The sequence below is a fragment of the Scyliorhinus torazame genome, chromosome 12 (assembly GCF_047496885.1).
Source record: "Scyliorhinus torazame isolate Kashiwa2021f chromosome 12, sScyTor2.1, whole genome shotgun sequence".
Taxonomy (NCBI): Eukaryota; Metazoa; Chordata; class Chondrichthyes; order Carcharhiniformes; family Scyliorhinidae; genus Scyliorhinus; species Scyliorhinus torazame.
In genome coordinates, this window is record NC_092718.1 from 39,818,578 (window position 1) to 39,836,025 (window position 17,448).

At 48.6% G+C, this 17,448-nt stretch overlaps 1 protein-coding gene across 1 annotated transcript in view; it reads right to left on the minus strand.

Annotated features, from left to right (window-relative positions):
* Positions 1-17,448, minus strand: part of myzap (myocardial zonula adherens protein) — a 139,206-nt gene that overhangs the window by 17,237 nt on the left and 104,521 nt on the right. Inside the window, exon 8 of the mRNA XM_072470719.1 lies at positions 4,860-4,985. Coding sequence (XP_072326820.1) covers positions 4,860-4,985 — 126 coding nt within the window. The remainder of the gene's footprint in view (positions 1-4,859; positions 4,986-17,448) is intronic.

The window sequence follows — 17,448 nt, forward strand, 5'->3', positions numbered from 1 at the left end:
CTTCCTAGTGCACAAGTTGTTCTTGAGGATTGACTTTTTGAGGTGGAAAAGGCACTGTTGGTCGGAGTTAAGAGGGCAGAGTATTTGGGAATTGCGATTTCAGATCACGCTCCGCATTGGATAGACGTGGTATTGGAGAAGGGGGCAGTCCAGAGGCCAGGGTGGAGGATGGATGTGGGGTTGTTGGTGGACTAAATTGTGATAAGATAATGAAGGTGATTGAGGCGTGTGTGGGGTTCAATTGCACGGAGGAGGTCTCGTCGTTGGTGATTTGGGAGGCTCTGAATGTGATGGTAAGGGGAAAGGTGATTTTGTTTGAGGCCGAGGTGCATAGGGAGGAGAGGGAGGAATGGCAACGAATGATAGAAGAGATTTTGGAGATGGATAGGATGTACGCGGACCCGGGGCTCCTGGCAAAGAGGAAGGAGTTGCAAACAAGCATAATGGGGTTACTTCAGAGATTTGGAATGTTTTCAGGGTACAAGTTAAATTTATGGAAGAGAGAGTATTTAACGGTCTCCTCTGGGAGTGGGAGCAAGGATGGGGGGGGCTGCCAATTCGTCTGGCAGCATCTCACTTTAGGTATTTGGGGTTGCAGGTGGCCCGGGATTGGGAATGTCTCCGGACGTTCAATTTCACTAGCTTGGTGGGGAGTGTGAAGGCTGACTTGTTGAGGTGGCACAATCTCCCTCTGTTGGCGGGCCGGGTACAGGCAGTAAAGGTGAAACATTTTTCTGCGATTCTGGTTTATTTTTCAGTGCCTGCCAGTCTTTTTGTCCTAGTCTTTTTTAGGGGGTGGACAGGCTGATCTCCTTGCTTGTTTGGGCAGGAAAGGGCCTCCCAAATTTCATGTCTTACTATTGGACAGCGAATGCAGAGAAGATTCAGGGATAGAATAGGGAGATGGGGGCTTTGATGGTGAGGATGGAGGCGGGCTCGTTTAGGGGGTCGGGTTGCGGGCGTTGGCAATGGCGCCACTCCCGATGGCTCCAGGAAAGTACTCGGTGAGTCCCGTGGTGCTGGCCACGCTGAAGATCTGGAGGCAGTTTAGGCAGCATTTTAGTTTGGGAGCTGGGTTGGGGGGGGATGCCGATTAGGGGGAATCATGGGTTCAAGCTGGGGAGGATGGATGCAACGTTCTGGGAATGGGAAGTGAGGGGGTTCAAGGAAATGAAGGATTTGTTTCTGGGAGGGTGATTTGCGAGTTTGGAGGAGTTGGATGAGATGTTTGGATCGGTGCAGGGCAAAAGCTTTAGGTATATGCAGGTATGGGACTTTGCGAGGAAAGCCTTCCTGACTTTCCCAAAAGCGCCTGCCTCCTCGTTGTTGCAGGCAGTGCTGTCAGTGGAGGTGGGTTTGAGAGGGGGGGGGGTCATCTCGGTGATTTAGGGGAGGATTTGGGAGGAGGATGGGGTGTCCATGAAGGGGGTTAAGGCAAAGTGGGAGGAAGAGATGAAGGTCGCGTTGGAGGAGGGCTTGTGGTGTGAGATGCTGCGGAGGGAAAATGCCTTGACGTCGTGTGAGAGGCTGGGTCTGATACGGCTGGAAGTAGTGTACAGGATGTACCTTACAAAATCTAGGATTAGCCAGCTATTCGAAGAGGTGGAGGGTGTCTGTGATCGATGTGACTAGGGGCTTTTCACAGTAACTTCATTGCAGTGTTAATGTAACCCTACTCGTGACAATAAAAATTATAATTATCATGTGTTTTGGGCACGCCCGAAGCTGGAAAGGTTTTGGAGGACAGTATTCAGCACCATTTCAAGGATTTACATGTGGATGTGGAGCCCGGTCCCCTGGAAGCCACATTCGGGGGCCGGGATTCTCCGTCATGGGGCTATGTCTCCACGCCAGCGAGAAATCGGACGTGAATCACTCTGGACTTTCCTGAAGAAAGTCCAAAGCGATTCACTTACCTGAAGGGGGCTAGCAGGGCCCCGGAGTAGTCCGTGCAGCTCCAGCTGCCGATACGGGGCCCTGCACCTCCGGGCAGGTGTCCGCGCATGCATGCAGCGGCGGCCCCGCATGGCATGGCCGACCCACACCGTGGACCAGCCCCCACAATATAGGCCCCCCCCCGCGATCGCACGCACCCGCCGACTGGTGGCCCCCGATCACGAGCCTGGCCATCCTGGAGGCCCCCCCATGACGGATCCCCCCCACCAGGGCGGTCATGGACTGGGTCCGCAGCCCCCACTCCGAGCTCCCGCCAGGTGGAACCATGAGTGAACCATGCCGGCGGGAACTCGGCCAGTTGCTGATGGAGAATCGCCCGGGGTCCTCTTTCAATGGCCCCCAAACAGCGCCGCGACTACCGCGCGCGATTGGCGGTGATTCTCCGGCCCCCGATCCCGGGTCTGACGGCCATTCTCCACCCCTGCGGCGAGCACGATTGCAGCGTGTCCAGATCAGCCAGAGTTGCATGCGGGGCAGATGTTTTAGCCTTCGCCTCGCTGATTGCTCACAGGCGGGACTTGTTGGGGTGGAGGTCAGCTTCTCCACCCTGTGCCTCGGCATGACGGGGGGACCTGCTGGAGGTTTTGCGTGGAAAAAGTGAAATTTGCTCTAAAAAGGGGGGGGGGGGGCGCGAGAGAGGAGTTCTACGATAGTTGGGGTTTGTCTATTTTCATTCTGGGGAGTTGGTTGCCGTTCACTGCTCAAGTCGGAGGGGGGGGGGGGGGGGGGGAACAGTTGATGGGTTGGGTGGTTTGTGTTGTGTTGTAAATTGTAAAAATGTTGAAAATTTGTGGAATAAAAATACTTTTTTTAAAAGAGATAAAGCTGAAGCAGATGCACTTGGTCCCCGGAGTACTTGGGGCAGAACCTTACGGCCGTGTCGTAGTGGGGCTGGAAAATGCGTTCAAAATGCACATTGACTTTGATGGGAATGGAGGATCCCGCCGGCCGGAGGGGCCCTGAAATTCCGATCTTGGCATTTCGCCACGTTTTTCCACTAAATTTAGACGGGTTCACTCCGCAGGGGCGGGTCCGCAATGGGTGAGGAATTGGGTTGAATGGGTAGGCAGGCAGGGGGATCCTTAGAGTTGGGCCTGCAGATTTGGGGAGGACTCTCAGGGGGCAGCAGGGAGAGTTGGGAATACGCCAAGGGTTGATTAGTCAGGTTTGTGGGTTCTCTGAATGGGGGGGGGGCGGGGGGGGGCAGTGTCCCATGCAGGGCTTGGTCTAGGTGTTTAAAATAATTACGCCGAACTTAGAAATGGTTGTATTTCTTCAGACTCTTTCAGAGTAACTATTATCGTAACCCTGGCAACACCATACAAAGTCAGCTATTTACATTGCTTTGTTGGATGGTTCCCACAGCAAATTAGCCAGCGGAAGGTAGCACTTCTGGACAATTGCCACGTTAATCCTTACCTGGGAACTTCAGAGAGGGATTCCCCAGTGCATCTTTGGGATACTGCCCAAATCTGACACTGGGGAAGCAGGAAATTACAGGCTGATATTGACGGTGGCCATTTAAATCCAACAGAAATAAACAACAATAAAGATTATTTATTTATTTATTTAACTTGAGGGTTAAATTATTATTGATGCTTAAACCGCAGGAACTAAATTTGGAAGACAAATCTCTCAACCAGAAGGTTTCAAGCAACAATTTTGCAATAGTAATGAAGGAGAAACTGTCCATGTTCACCTTCATTTCTCCTCTTAAAACTGACAGCAACTTCGGGAATCTGCTCAAGCACAGCTGAACATGGACATCCAGAAGTAGCTATTCTATACCTCTACAGAGATGGCACTGTTGAGGTACACCCCACTCAACTAATAATACAATCAATTAGAAATCACTGAATTGACATGAACGTACACAGCCAAGCTGTTATAAACATGAATAAGTTATACTTATTGAATGAGGTATGAACAGGATTTTTCAACACCGTATTAAAGTTTATAATTACTTATAAACAGCCTCAATGGCCCTGAAAGAGTAATTTTGTATTTATTGAATATCAAATTTCTCAAATATGATTCATAAAAAATAAGCCAGGGAGTGAAATGTTATCGAGGGTAGGTGGAAATGTGGGGTTGAGGTTACAATTGGATCTTATTGAATGGCAGAGCAGGCTGAAGGGCGGGACAGGTCCGCGGGCTGGTTGGCCTACTCCTGCTCCTAATCTGTACATTTTTATGTTTGGGATATTTTAGCATCTATCTTATACCCGTCGGCACATGCCAATTCAATCATTAATGTTTCGCTAGCTCTAACATTTAAAATTAGAAGCGGCAGAATTCAGTGAGTTTCACTTTCTAGTTTGCTGTCTGTTGAGCCGTTCAGCACAGAGCACTGTATTGTAATGGTGTAAACACAAAGAGAGAGGAAGCTAAAGCTAATGCAGTTTGTTCTTGAAGTGCTTCACTTACTTGGGAGTGTTGGGCTTTCTACCAAGATCAGAAGCAACTTTGTCCTTGATGTTATCATATTGGTGTGTAATGCACTTGCGTTAAAATCCTCACCTGGCTTTCAAAAGTCAGGACCTTCACCATCCCATAGTCTCGTAGAGATGGAAGTGCAGGATTAAGTTGGGTCACTGACCATTAGGTACCAGGGGATGAGGTGGGTTGAATAGTGATAACCTATTTCAAAACGGAGATTGGCAAAGGCTTGAACGAAGACCCCCCAGTCAGGAATCCTGTGCTCTTCTCCCTTTACAGGTTAGGTGGATTGACAATGCTAAATTGTGTCCAAAGATGTGTAGGTTAGGTTACGGGGGTGGGGTGGGGGAATGGATCCAAGTAGAGTGCTCTTTTTGAGGGTCAGTGCAGACTCGATGGGCCAAATGTCCTCTTTCTGCACTGTAGGGGTTCTCTGATTCGAGGAGCACAGCAGCCATACATACCTGAATGGCTTCCATTTCAGCCTGGTGTTGCTGCTTGGCCTCTTTCAGTTTAGCTTCATATTTATCATAGAGTTTCCTGGTCATATCTCGCATTGCACTGGCATTGGCTTCCTGAGACGATTCTATCTGTAATACGGTGAAAAGAAATAAATACATAGAACATAGAACGATACAGCGCAGTACAGGCCCTTCGGCCCACGATGTTGCACCGAAACAAAAGCCATCTAACCTACACTATGCCATTATCATCCATATGCTTATCCAATAAACTTTTTAATGCCCTCAATGTTGGCGAGTTCACTAGTGTTGCAGGTAGGGCATTCCACGGCCTCACCACTCTTTGCGTAAAGAACCTACCTCTGACCTCTGTCCTATATCTATTACCCCTCAGTTTAAAGCTATGTCCCCTCGTGCTAGCCATTTCCATCCGCGGGAGAAGGCTCTCACTGTCCACCCTATCTAACCCCCTGATCATTTTGTATGCCTCTATTAAGTCTCCTCTTAACCTTCTTCTCTCTAACGAAAACAACCTCAAGTCCATCAGCCTTTCCTCATAAGATTTTCCCTCCATACCAGGCAACATCCTGGTAAATCTCCTCTGCACCCGCTCCAAAGCTTCCACATCCTTCCTATAATGCGGTGACCAGAACTGTACGCAATACTCCAAATGCGGCCGTACCAGAGTTTTGTACAGCTGCAACATGACCTCATGACTCCGGAACTCAATCCCTCTACCAATAAAGGCCAACACTCCATAGGCCTTCTTCACCACCCTATCAACCTGGGTGGCAACTTTCAGGGATCTATGGACATGGACACCTAGATCCCTCTGCTCATCCACACTTCCAAGAACTTTACCATTAGCCAAATATTCCGCATTCCTGTTATTCCTTCCAAAGTGAATCACCTCGCACTTCTGTACATTAAACTCCATTTGCCACCTCTCAGCCCAGCTCTGCAGCTTATCTATGTCCCTCTGTAACCTGCTACATCCTTCCGCACTGTCGACAACACCACCGACTTTAGTGTCGTCTGCAAATTTACTCACCCACCCTTCTGCGCCCTCCTCCAGGTCATTTATAAAAATGACAAACAGCAACGGCCCCAGAACAGATCCTTGTGGTAGAAGTGAATTATTTAACTCGATATGAATTACTACTACAGGAGATTTTGACAGTAACTTCAATGCAGTGCAAGCCTACTTATGACAATAGTAAATATTATTGTTATTATTAGATTTTGATGTGATAGGGCAGCACGGTGGCGCAGTGGTGACTCACCGTCAAGGACCCGGGTTCGATCCCGGCCCCTGGCCATGTGGAGTTTGCACATTCTCCCCATGTCTGCGTGGGTCTCACCCACACAACCCAAAGATGTGCAGGGTAGGCGGATTGGCCACGCTAAATTGCCCCTTAATTGGGGGGGGGGGGGGGGGGGGGGGGGGGGGAATTGGGCACTTTATTTTTAAAAAAAAGATTTTGCTGTGATGTATATAAATAACATTTATTTTTAAAAACCAGGATGAGGGAAAGTTGTGTGGGACAACAGAAACAATGAAACAAGTTTACCCGAGAAGAAAGGAGGCAGAATGTGGCCACACTCTCGAAGACAAACTCAATACAAGGGAAGCTGCACCAATTTATATTGGTGGTTAAATAACTGCACTAAGATGCCTGCTAGTGAGTTGTAAATTGTGTATGTTACTGCAGCCAAGGCACTCTGATGATCTACAAGGATGTCTGGGTCGCTCTAGTTTGAGCTATCAGAAGCTGCTCTTCCAGTTTACTCTGTTTACTAAATTATTTCAGGAAACCCCATTATTGTTTATAGATTCATCTGAAGAGGTTTTTTGGTTTAAAAGCATGTTGAGTTACTCGGTGTTGATGCTTATGTAAATTGAGATCCTGACACAGATACCTGGTCTTCAAGGGATTCAGACCCTTCAACATAAGCAGACATGAACAGTGTGTAAGCAAGTATTGTATTGAAACACAATTCCATGTAAGTGGGGTGGACCGTGCCTGGACTACTGCTGTACTCAACGCACAGGTAGTCGATGAGCGAATTTTACTGTGATCAGATTGAATAGATTAGCTGCCCATTATCTCCAAAACTCTCCAATCTAAGCAGTGCAGTTGTAGAGGGAGGCTTGCTCTTTATGGAGTTGGTTGCATAGCGCCCGTTCAAAGATTGCCTTGTAGAGTATTTGCACTGTTGTCAACTGCAGTTCTGACATCAGCAGCAAACTGCCAATGACTCGAAAAGGTCTCACGAAAGGCTAAGGCTAATGGTATGTTAGCTTTCATCGCAAGAGAATTGGAGTACATGGATAGCGAAGTCTTGCTTCAATTGTATAGGAGCTTGATTAGACCACACCTGGAGTAATATGTGCAGTTTTGGTCTCCTCCGTTAGGGAGGATATTATTGCCACATAAGACGATAAGACATAGGAGCAGAAATTAGGCCCCTCGGCCTATCGAGTTTGCTCCGCCATTCAATCATGGCCGATAGGTTTCTCATTCCCATTCTCCTGCCTTCTCCCCATAACCCCTGATCCCCTTATTAATAAAGAACCTATCTATGTCTTAAAAACACTCTGTGATTTGGCCTCCACAGTCTTCTGCGGCAAAGAGTAATCCACAGATTCACCACCCTCTGGCTGAAGAAATTCCTCCTCATCCCAGTTTTAAAGGATCGTCCCTTCAGTCTGAGGCTGTGCCCACGGGTTCCAGCTTTTCCTATAGTGGAAACATCCTCTCCACATTCACGCTATCCAGGCTTCTCAGCATCCTGTAAATTTCAATAAGATCCCCCCCATATCCTTTTAAACCCAGAATCTTCAACCGCTCCACTTATGACAAGCTCTTCATAAAGGGATCATTCTTGTGAACGCTTTGTGGACCCAGCACATCCTTCCTTAGATACGGCACCCAGACTGCTCACAATACTCCAAATCGGGTCTGACCAGAGTCTCATACAGCCTCAGAAGTACATCCCGGGTCTTGCATTCTAGCCCTCTGTACATGAGTGCCAACATTACATTTGCCTTCCTAACCGTTGACTGAACCTGCACGTTAACCTTCAAAGACTTTTGAACAAGGACTCCCAAGTCCCTTTGTGCTTTTGATTTCCGAAGCCTTTTCCCATTTAGAAAATAGCCTATGCCTCCAATCTTCCTCCCAAAGTGCATAACCTCACACTTTTCCACATTGTATTCCATCTGCCACTTCTTTGCCCACTCTCCTAGCCTGTCCAAGTCCCTCTGCAGCCTCACTGCTTCCTCAATACTACCCGTCTCTCTATGCATCTTTGTATCATCTGCAAACTTAGCAACAGTGCCCTCAGTTCCTTCTTCCAGATTGTTAACGTATATTGTGAAAAGTTGTGGTCCCAACACCGCCCCGAGGCACACCACAAGTCACTGGCTGCCATCCTGAAAAAGAATCCTTTATCTCTTTACATAGGGAGTGCAACGAAGGTTCACCAGACTTGTTCCGGGGGTGGCGGGACTGTCTTATGAAGAGATTGGGGAAACTGGGCCTAAGTTCTCTAGAGTTTCGAAGAACGAGAGGTGACCCCATTGAAACCTACAAAATACTTAAAGGGTAGAGAGAATAGATGCAGGCAAGGTGTTTCCCTTGGTTCAGGAGTCTAGAACCAGGGGGCACAATTTCAAAATAATGGGGAAGCCACTTGGGACTGAGATGACAAGAAATTTCTTTACACAGAGGGTTGTGAATCTTTGGAATTCTCTACCTCGGAGGGCTGTGGAAGCTTAGCCATTGAACTATGTTTAAAGCAGAGATTGACAGATTTTTAAATACCAATTACAAAAAGGGCTATTTGATTTGATTTATCATTGTCACAAGCAAAAAGTATTGTTTCTTGCATGCTGGACAAACAATGTATACCGTACATAGGGAAGGAAGGAGAGATTGCAGAATATGTTACAGTTATAGCAAGATGTAGAGAAAAGATCAACTTAATATGAGGTAGGTCCATTCAAATGTCTGATGGCAGTAGCGAAGAAGCTGTTCTTGAGTCGGTTGGTATGTGACCTCAAACTTTGGTATCTTTTTCCTGACGGAAGAAGGTGGAAATCATAGTATCATAGAATTTACAGTGCAGAAGGAGGCCATTCAGCCCATCGAGTCTGCACCGGCTCTTGGAAAGAGCACCCTACCCAAGGTCCACACCTCCACCCTATCCCCATAACCCAGTAACCCCACCCTACACTAAGAGCAATTTTGGACACTATGGGAAATTTAGCATGGCCAATCCACCTAACCCGCACATCTTTGGACTGTGGGAGGAAACCGGAGCACCCGGAGGAAACCCACGCACACACGGGGAGGATGTGCAGACTCCGCACAGACAGTGACCCAAGCCGGAATCGAACCTGGGACCCTGGAGCTGTGAAGCATTTGTGCTATCCACAATGCTACCGTGCTGCCCCTAATGAGTATGTCCGGGCTGCGTGGGGTCCTTAATTATGCTGGCTGCTTTTCTGAGGCAGCGGGAATTATAGATAGAGTCAATGGATGGGAGGTTGGTTTGCATGATGGACTGGGCTACATTCACAACCTTTTGTAGTTTCCTGCGGTCTTGGGCAGAGCAGGTTCCATACCAAGCTGCGATACAACCAGAAAGAATGCTTTCTATGGTGCATCTGTAGAAGTTGGTGAGGGTCGTAGCTGACATGCCAAATTTCCTTAGTCTTCTGGGAAAGTAGAGTAGTTAGTGTGCTTTCTTAACTATAGTGTCGGCATGGGGGGACCAGGGCAGGCTGTTGGTAATCTGGACACCTAAAACTTGGAGCTCTCGACCCTTTCTACTTCGTTCCCATTGATGTAGACAGGGGCATGTTCTCAACTACGCTTCCTGAAATTGATGACAATCTCCTTCGTTTTGTTGACATTGAGGGAGAGATTATTGTCATTGCACCAGTTCACCAGATTCTCTATCTCATTCCTGTACTCTGTCTCGTCATGCACCACGAAATAGAAAGTGCATGTCAGAAAGGCAAGGTCACAGTGATCATGGGGGACTTCAATATGCAGGTGGAGTGGGTAAATAATGCTGCCAGTGGACCCAAAGAAAGAGAATTCATTGAATGTTTACAGGAGGGCTTTTTGGAACAGCTTGTGATGGAGCCCACGAGGGAACAGGCCATTCTGGACTTAGTGTTATGTAAATGAGCCAGACTTGATTAAAGATCTTAAAGTAAGGGAACACTTAGGAGGCAGTGATCATAATATGGTAGAATTCAATCTCCAATTTGAAAGAAAGAAGGTAGAATCAGATGTAAAGGTGTTACAGTTAAATAAAGGTAACTACAGGGGCATGAGGGAGGAACTGACGAAAATCGACTGGGAGCAGAGCCTAGTGGGAAAGACAGTAGAACAGCAATGGCAGGAGTTTCTGGAAGTAATTGACAACAATTGACAGGAGAGTCAGGGGGCAGAGTTGAATATGGTAGCCATCCCAAAGGAGAAAGTGCTAGAGAAACTAAGAGGTCTAAAAATTGATAAATCTACGGGCCCAGATGGGCTACATCCTAGAGTTCTAAAGGAGATAGCTGAAGAAATAGTGGAGGCGTTAGTTATGATCTTTCAGAAGTCACTAGAGTCAGGGAAAGTCCCAGAGGATTGGAAAATCGCTGTTGTAACCCCACTGTTCAAGAAGGGAACAAGAAAAAAGATGGAAAATTATAGGCCAATTAGCCTAACCTCGGTTGTTGGCAAGATTCTAGAATCCATTGTTAAGGATGAGATTTCTAAATTCTTGGAAGTGCAGGGTCGGATTAGGACAAGTCAGCATGGATTTAGTAAGGGGAGGTCGTGCCTGACAAACCTGTTAAGAGTTCTTTGAAGAGATAACAAATAGGTTAGACCAAGGAGAGCCAATGGATGTTATCTATCTTGACTTCCAAAAGGCCTTTGATAAGGTGCCTCACGGGAGACTGCTGAGTAAAATAAGGGCCCATGGTATTCGAGGCAAGGTACTAACATGGATTGACGATTGGCTGTCAGACAGAAGGCAGAGAGTTGGGATAAAAGGTTCTTTTTCGGAATGGCAACCGGTGACGAGTGGTGTCCCGCAGGGTTCAGTGTTGGGGCCACAGCTGTTCTCTTTATATATTAACGATCTAGATGACGGGACTGGGGGCATTCTGGCTAAGTTTTCCGATGATACAAAGATAGGTGGAGGGGCAGGTAGTATGGAGGAGGTGGGGAGGCTGCAGAAAGACTTAGACAGTTTAGGAGAGTGGTCCAAGAAATGGCTGATGAAATTCAACGTGGGCAAGTGCGAGGTCTTGCACTTTGGAAAAAAGAATAGAGGCATGGACTATTTTCTAAATGGTGACAAAATTCATAATGCTGAAGTGCAAAGGGACTTGAGAGTCCTAGTCCAGGATTCTCTAAAGGTAAACTTGCAGGTTGAGTCCGTAATTAAGAAAGCAAATGCAATGTTGTCATTTATCTCAAGAGGCTTGGAATATAAAAGCAGGGATGTACTTCTGAAGCTTTATAAAGCATTAGTTAGGCCCCATTTAGAATACTGTGAGCAATTTTGGGCCCCACACCTCAGGAAGGACATACTGGCACTGGAGCGGGTCCAGCGGAGATTCACACGGATGATCCCAGGAATGGTAGGCCTAACATAGGATAAACGTCTGAGGATCCTGGGATTATATTCATTGGAGTTTAGGAGGTTGAGGGGAGATCTAATAGAAACTTACAAGATAATGAATGGCTTAGATAGGGTGGACGTAGGGAAGTTGTTTCCATTAGCAGGGGAGACTAGGACCCGGGGGCACAGCCTTAGAATAAAAGGGAGTCACTTTAGAACAGAGATGAGGAGAAATTTCTTCAGCCAGAGAGTGGTGGGTCTGTGGAATTCATTGCCACAGCGGGCGGTGGAGGCCGGGACGTTGAGTGTCTTTAAGACAGAAGTTGATAAATTCTTGATTTCTCGTGGAATTAAGGGCTATGGAGAGAGAGCTGGTAAATGGAGTTGAAATCAGCCATGATTGAATGGTGGAGTGGATTCGCTGGGCCGAATGGCCTTACTTCCGCTCCTATGTCTTATGGTCTTATTGTTTGAAATCCGACCCACTACGGTGGTATCATCAGCAAATTTGAACATCGAGTTGGAGGGGAATTTGGCCACACAGTCATAGGTGTATAAGGACTATAGTAGGGGGCTGAGGACACAGCTTTGTGGGCACCGGTGTTGAGGATGATCGTGGAGGAGGTGTTGTTGCCTATCCTTACTGATTGTGGCCTATGGGTTAGAAGGTTCAGGATCGGGCAGCACGGTGGCGCAGTGGTTAACATTGCGGCCTCACGGCGCCGAGGTCCCGGGTTCGATCCCGGCTCTGGGTCACTGTCTGTGTGGAGTTTGCACATTCTCCCTGTGTTTGCGTGGGTTTTGCCCCCACAACCCAAAGATGTGCAGGGTAGGTGGATTGGCCATGTTAAATTGCCCCTTAATTGGAAAAATTAATTGGGTACACTAAATTTAGAAGAAAAAAAGAAGAAAGTTCAGGATCCGGTCGCAGAGGGAGGAGCCCAGGCCAAGGCCACGGAGTTTGGAGATGAGTTTCGTAGGAATTATGGTGTTGAAGGCTGAAATGTAGTCGATAAATAGGATATGAGGATAGTGTGTGGAAAAAGGCATTGAAGTGGACAAGCAGCCGTGATCGTACAGAATGGTGGGGCAGGGTTGATTGGGTGAATGGCCTACTCCTCGTGCTACGTTCCTAATTCCTGTCCAGAGGGCGGAAACCCACTTCTGACAACAGCATAAAAGCGTAGGTGTCTCAGTACAGGTGGACCAAGTGCCTGAAACACTTATTTCTGCTCTCTCCCAAGTTGTTGTACACACAGACAAGCATCCTCAAGACACAGGGCTGGAATTTACTACAGGCTTCGGGATCCTGACATCGAGGCTGCATGACGACAAGCAAATTACAATAATAATTACAATCCAGGCCAAGAATGCAGATTTGACCTAAAGTTTTAACTCTCTAGTTCGGTGCAATTGCTGAACATTGTGCCTGAGAATATCTCTGAAACACTGTGACACATTTACAGGTGTGAAATTATTAAACAACAAATATGAGCTTTCATTATTTAGCACCTCTTGTCCAGTCATGAGTAAAATAACAGCCTGCAAATTCCATTAACTTGGCAGTGTTTAGGATAATCAGAGCAGCGACTTCACTTAAAGCACAAAGTGCACAAAGGGGCTGCTTTAGCACAGTGGGCTAAACAGCTGGCTTGTAATGCAGAACACAGCCAGCAGCGCGGGTTCAATTCCCGCACCGGCCTCCCCGAACAGGCGCCGGAATGTGGCGACTAAGGGCTTTTTACAGTAACTTCATTGAAGCCTACTTGTGACAATAAGCGATTATTATTAAGTTCTGCCTCATTGTTCTGACCAGAAGGTAAATATTAACTTGAGCTATTTGAGCGATCAGTGGGTTTTTTCACGTTTCAGCCTATTGGAAACCTCAAGCTTTGAATGCTGCAGTAATGCTAATGTTTAAGTAACAATTATTCTGGCAATGGTTAGAAGCAAAAGCAAAATTATGGTGCGAATGTGAATTTTCGAAAGAAAAGTACCTTCCAGCAACTGGTATCATCATTTTAAAGGTATCAACATCTTTTCCTATCGACTGCAGTGATTCAGTATCACCTCCTCAAGAGCAAGTAGGATTGGGCAATAAGTGCTGGCCGAGCCAATGACATCCCGTGAACAAATAAGTTTTTTAAAACTGTCCTAATCTATGGAAAAGGTCAGAGCCTGGTTATCATCAGTTATGTACTGAAATTGGCCGTCTGTCTGCTATCTTTCAGCGTATTTCCACGTACAATTACATTAATTCTTTCACACAATAAATGATGATTTGTTGCGCTATCTGCCATGGATGTAAAAGAAAGGGTTCAGGTATGAGGAGTTCTTTGGATAGACAGGGAAAAAAAGAGTCAAAGGCTTAACTCACTCACTTGCAGGGTTGCTGTTTGTGCCAGAAACAACTACAAGAGTGAAAGGATAAATCATACGAACGTCCAATCCAGAGGGTGAAGCTACAACAACCAAGGGGATATATAGGAAAAGACAATTTCCCATGACGCATGTGCAACATCGTATATCAATATCCCAACATTGTACACAAATTTTAACTTTTTTTAAATAATAATCTTTATTGTCCCAAGTAGGTTTACATTAACAATGCAATGAAGTTACTGTGAAAAGCCCCTAGTCGCCACACAGCGGCGCCAGTTCGGGTACATGGAGGGAGAATTCAGAATGTCCAATTCACCTAACAAGCATGTTTCGGGACTTGTGGGAGGAAACCGGAGCACCCGGAGGAAAGCCACGCAGACACAGGGATAACGTGCAGACTCCGCACAGACAGTGACCCAAGCCGGGAATCAAACCCGGGACCCTGTCGCTATGAAGCACCAGTGCGAACCACTGCGCTAACGTGACGCCCGGTACTTTACAATATACAATTTTCAATACAAGGGTAGGTATTGTATCTGGTCAATTGCTTAAAACCTCACTACATGTCTTCCGCTTGCGGCGATGCGGAGCTAAGCCGCACATTTCGGCAGCTCCCGCTAGAACGGACTTTTGGGCTCTCCGGAGGAGCCCCAACGGAACTTTTTTGATCTAATCCCGTGTGGGAAGGTGCAGTAAGGTCCCCCTCCGGTCATGTATGGAGGGGACTAGAAGTTGAGGGACAAAAAACGAGGCTTTGGAGCAGCAGCAGAAACGAGGGGGAGAAAACAAGATGGCGGAGATCGAGCAGCATGGGGGCCGGACCAGCAGGAGTTTCTCAGGCACTGCGTGGAGGAGCTTAAAAAGGAGGTGCTGGCGCCAGTGCTGTTGGCGATCGAGGGGCTGAAGGCAACCCAGAAGGCCCAGGTGGTAGAGCTCCGAGAGGTGAAGGAAAAAACTAATGAGAGCGAGGACGAGATCTTGGGCCTGGCGGTGAAGATGGAGGCGCACGAGGCGCTGCACAAGCGGTGGGCCGAGAGATTCGAAGTCCTGGAGAACAGGTCGCGGAGGAAGAATCTCCGGATTCTGGGTCATCGAAGGAGTGGAGGGGGCTGATGCTGGGACGTATGTGAGCACGATGCTCCATTCGCTGATGGGTGCGGAGGCCTCTCCGAGCCCCCTGGAGCTAGAAGGGGCTCACCGGGTCCTGGCGAGGAGACCCAAGGTTAGTGAGAAGCCAAGGGCGATAGTGGCGAGGTTCCATCGTTTCGCGGACAGAGAGTGTGTCCTGAGATGGGCCAAGAAAGAGCGGAGCAGTAGATGGGAGAATGCGGTGATCCGAGTCTACCAGGACTAGAGCGCGGAGGTGGCAAAGAGGAGAGCTGGCTTCAACCGGGCCAAGTCGGTGCTGCATAAAAAAAGGGTGCGATTCGGAATGCTGCAGCCAGCGCGATTGTGGGTCACGTAACAGGATCGACACCACTATTTCGAAACGCCAGAAGAGGCCCCCAATCTGGCTGATCACGTGGAATGTGAGAGGCCTAAATGGGCCGGTTAAGAGGGCACGCGTGTTTGCGCACTTAAAGGGGCTGAAGGCAGACGTGGTCATGCTTCAGGAGACACATCTGAAGGTGGCAGATCAGGTCAGGTTAAGAAAGGGATGGGTAGAACAGGTGTTCCATTCGGGGCTGGATGCGAAGAATAGAGGGGTGGCAATACTGGTGGGGAAGCGGGTGTCGTTTGAGGCCAAGAACATAGTGGTGGACAATGGGGGCCGATACGTGATGGTGAGTGGTAGGTTGCAGGGGACGGGGGTGGTATTGGTAAATGTATACGCCCCGAATTGGGACGACGCTGGATTCATGAAACGTATGTTGGGGCGTATTCCGGACTTGGAGGTAGGAAGTTTGATAATGTGTTGGACCCAGCACTGGATCGCTCCAGATCCAGGACCGGAAAGAGGCCGGCTGCGGCCAAGGTGCTCAGGGGATTTATGGACCAGATGGGGGGAGTAGTTTCGTGGAGATTTGCCAGGCCTTTGGCCAGCGAATTCGCTTTTTTCTCCCATGTACACAAGGCCTACTCCCGGATAGATTTTTTTGTTCTGGGCAGGGCATTGATCTCGAAAGTGGAGGGAACGGAGTATTCGGCCATAGCCATTTCAGACTACGCCCCGCACTGGGTGGAATTAGAGCTGGGGGAGGAGAGGGACCAACGCCCGCTGTGACGGTTGGATGTGGGACTGTTGACAGACGAGGAAGTGTGCGGGAGGGTGCATCGAAAGGCATCTGGAGGCCAACGACAACGGGGAGGTGCAGCTGGGAGTAGTATGGGAGGCGCTGAAGGCGGTGGTTAGGGGAGAGTTAATCTCCATCAGGGCTCATAGGGGGAAGAGAGAGGATAGGGAAAGGGAGAGGTTAGTGGGGGAGATTTTAAGAGTGGACAGGAGATATGCAGAGGCCCCTGATGAGGGACTACTCAGAGAGAGGCGAAGTCTCCAGGTGGAGTTCGACCTGTTGACCACAGGGAAGGCAGAGGCACAGTGGAGGACGGCACAGGGGGCGATGTATGAATATGGGGAGAAGGCGAGCCGGATGCTGGCACATCAGCTCCGTAAGAGGATGGCAGAGAGGGAAATAGGTGGAGTCAAGGATGGAAGGGGAACTACGGTGCGGAGTGCGGTGAAAGTGAATGAGGCATTCAAGGCCTTCTATGAGGAGCTGTATAGGTCCCAGCCCCCAGGGGGAAAAGAGGGGATGCGACGATTCTTGGACCAACTGAGGTTCCCAAGGGTGGAGGAGCAGGAGGTGGCTGGTTTGGGGGCGCCAATTGGGGTGGAGGAGCATGCAGGCAGGGAAGGCCCCGGGACCGGATGGGTTCCCGGTGGAGTTCTATAGAAAGTATGTAGACCTGTTAGCCCCGTTGCTAGTAAGGACTTTCAATGAGGCAAGGGAGGGGGGGACCCTGCCCCCGACAATGTCGGAGGCGATGATCTCTTTGATCCTGAAGCGGGATAAAGACCCACTGCAATGCGGGTCGTATAGGCCGATCTCGCTCCTCAACGTAGATGCTAAGTTGCTGGCAAAAGTGTTAGCTACGAGGATTGAGGACTGCGTCCCGGGGGTGATTCACGAGGACGATACGGGATTTGTAAAGGGCAGGCAGCTAAATACCAATTTGCGGAGGCTACTGAATGCGATTATGATGCCGTCGGTGGAGGGAGAGGCGGAGATAGTGGCAGCTACGGACGCGGAGAAGGCCTTTGACCGAGTAGAATGGGAGTATCTCTGGGAAGTGTTGAGGAGGTTTGCGTTCGGGGGAGGGTTTATTAGTTGGGTTAAGCTCCTGTATAGAGCCCCGGTGGAGAGTGTGGTCACGAACCGGCGGAGGTCGGAGCATTTCCGGCTGTATCGAGGGACGAGGCAGGGGTGCCCCCTGTCCCCCCTGCTGTTTGCATTGGCAATTGAACCTTTGGCCAAAGCGTTAAGGGAGTCGGGGAAATGGAAGGGGGTGGTCCCAATGGGGAAAGGAGAAGAGCATCGAGTGTCGCTGTACGCAGATGACCTGTTGATGTATG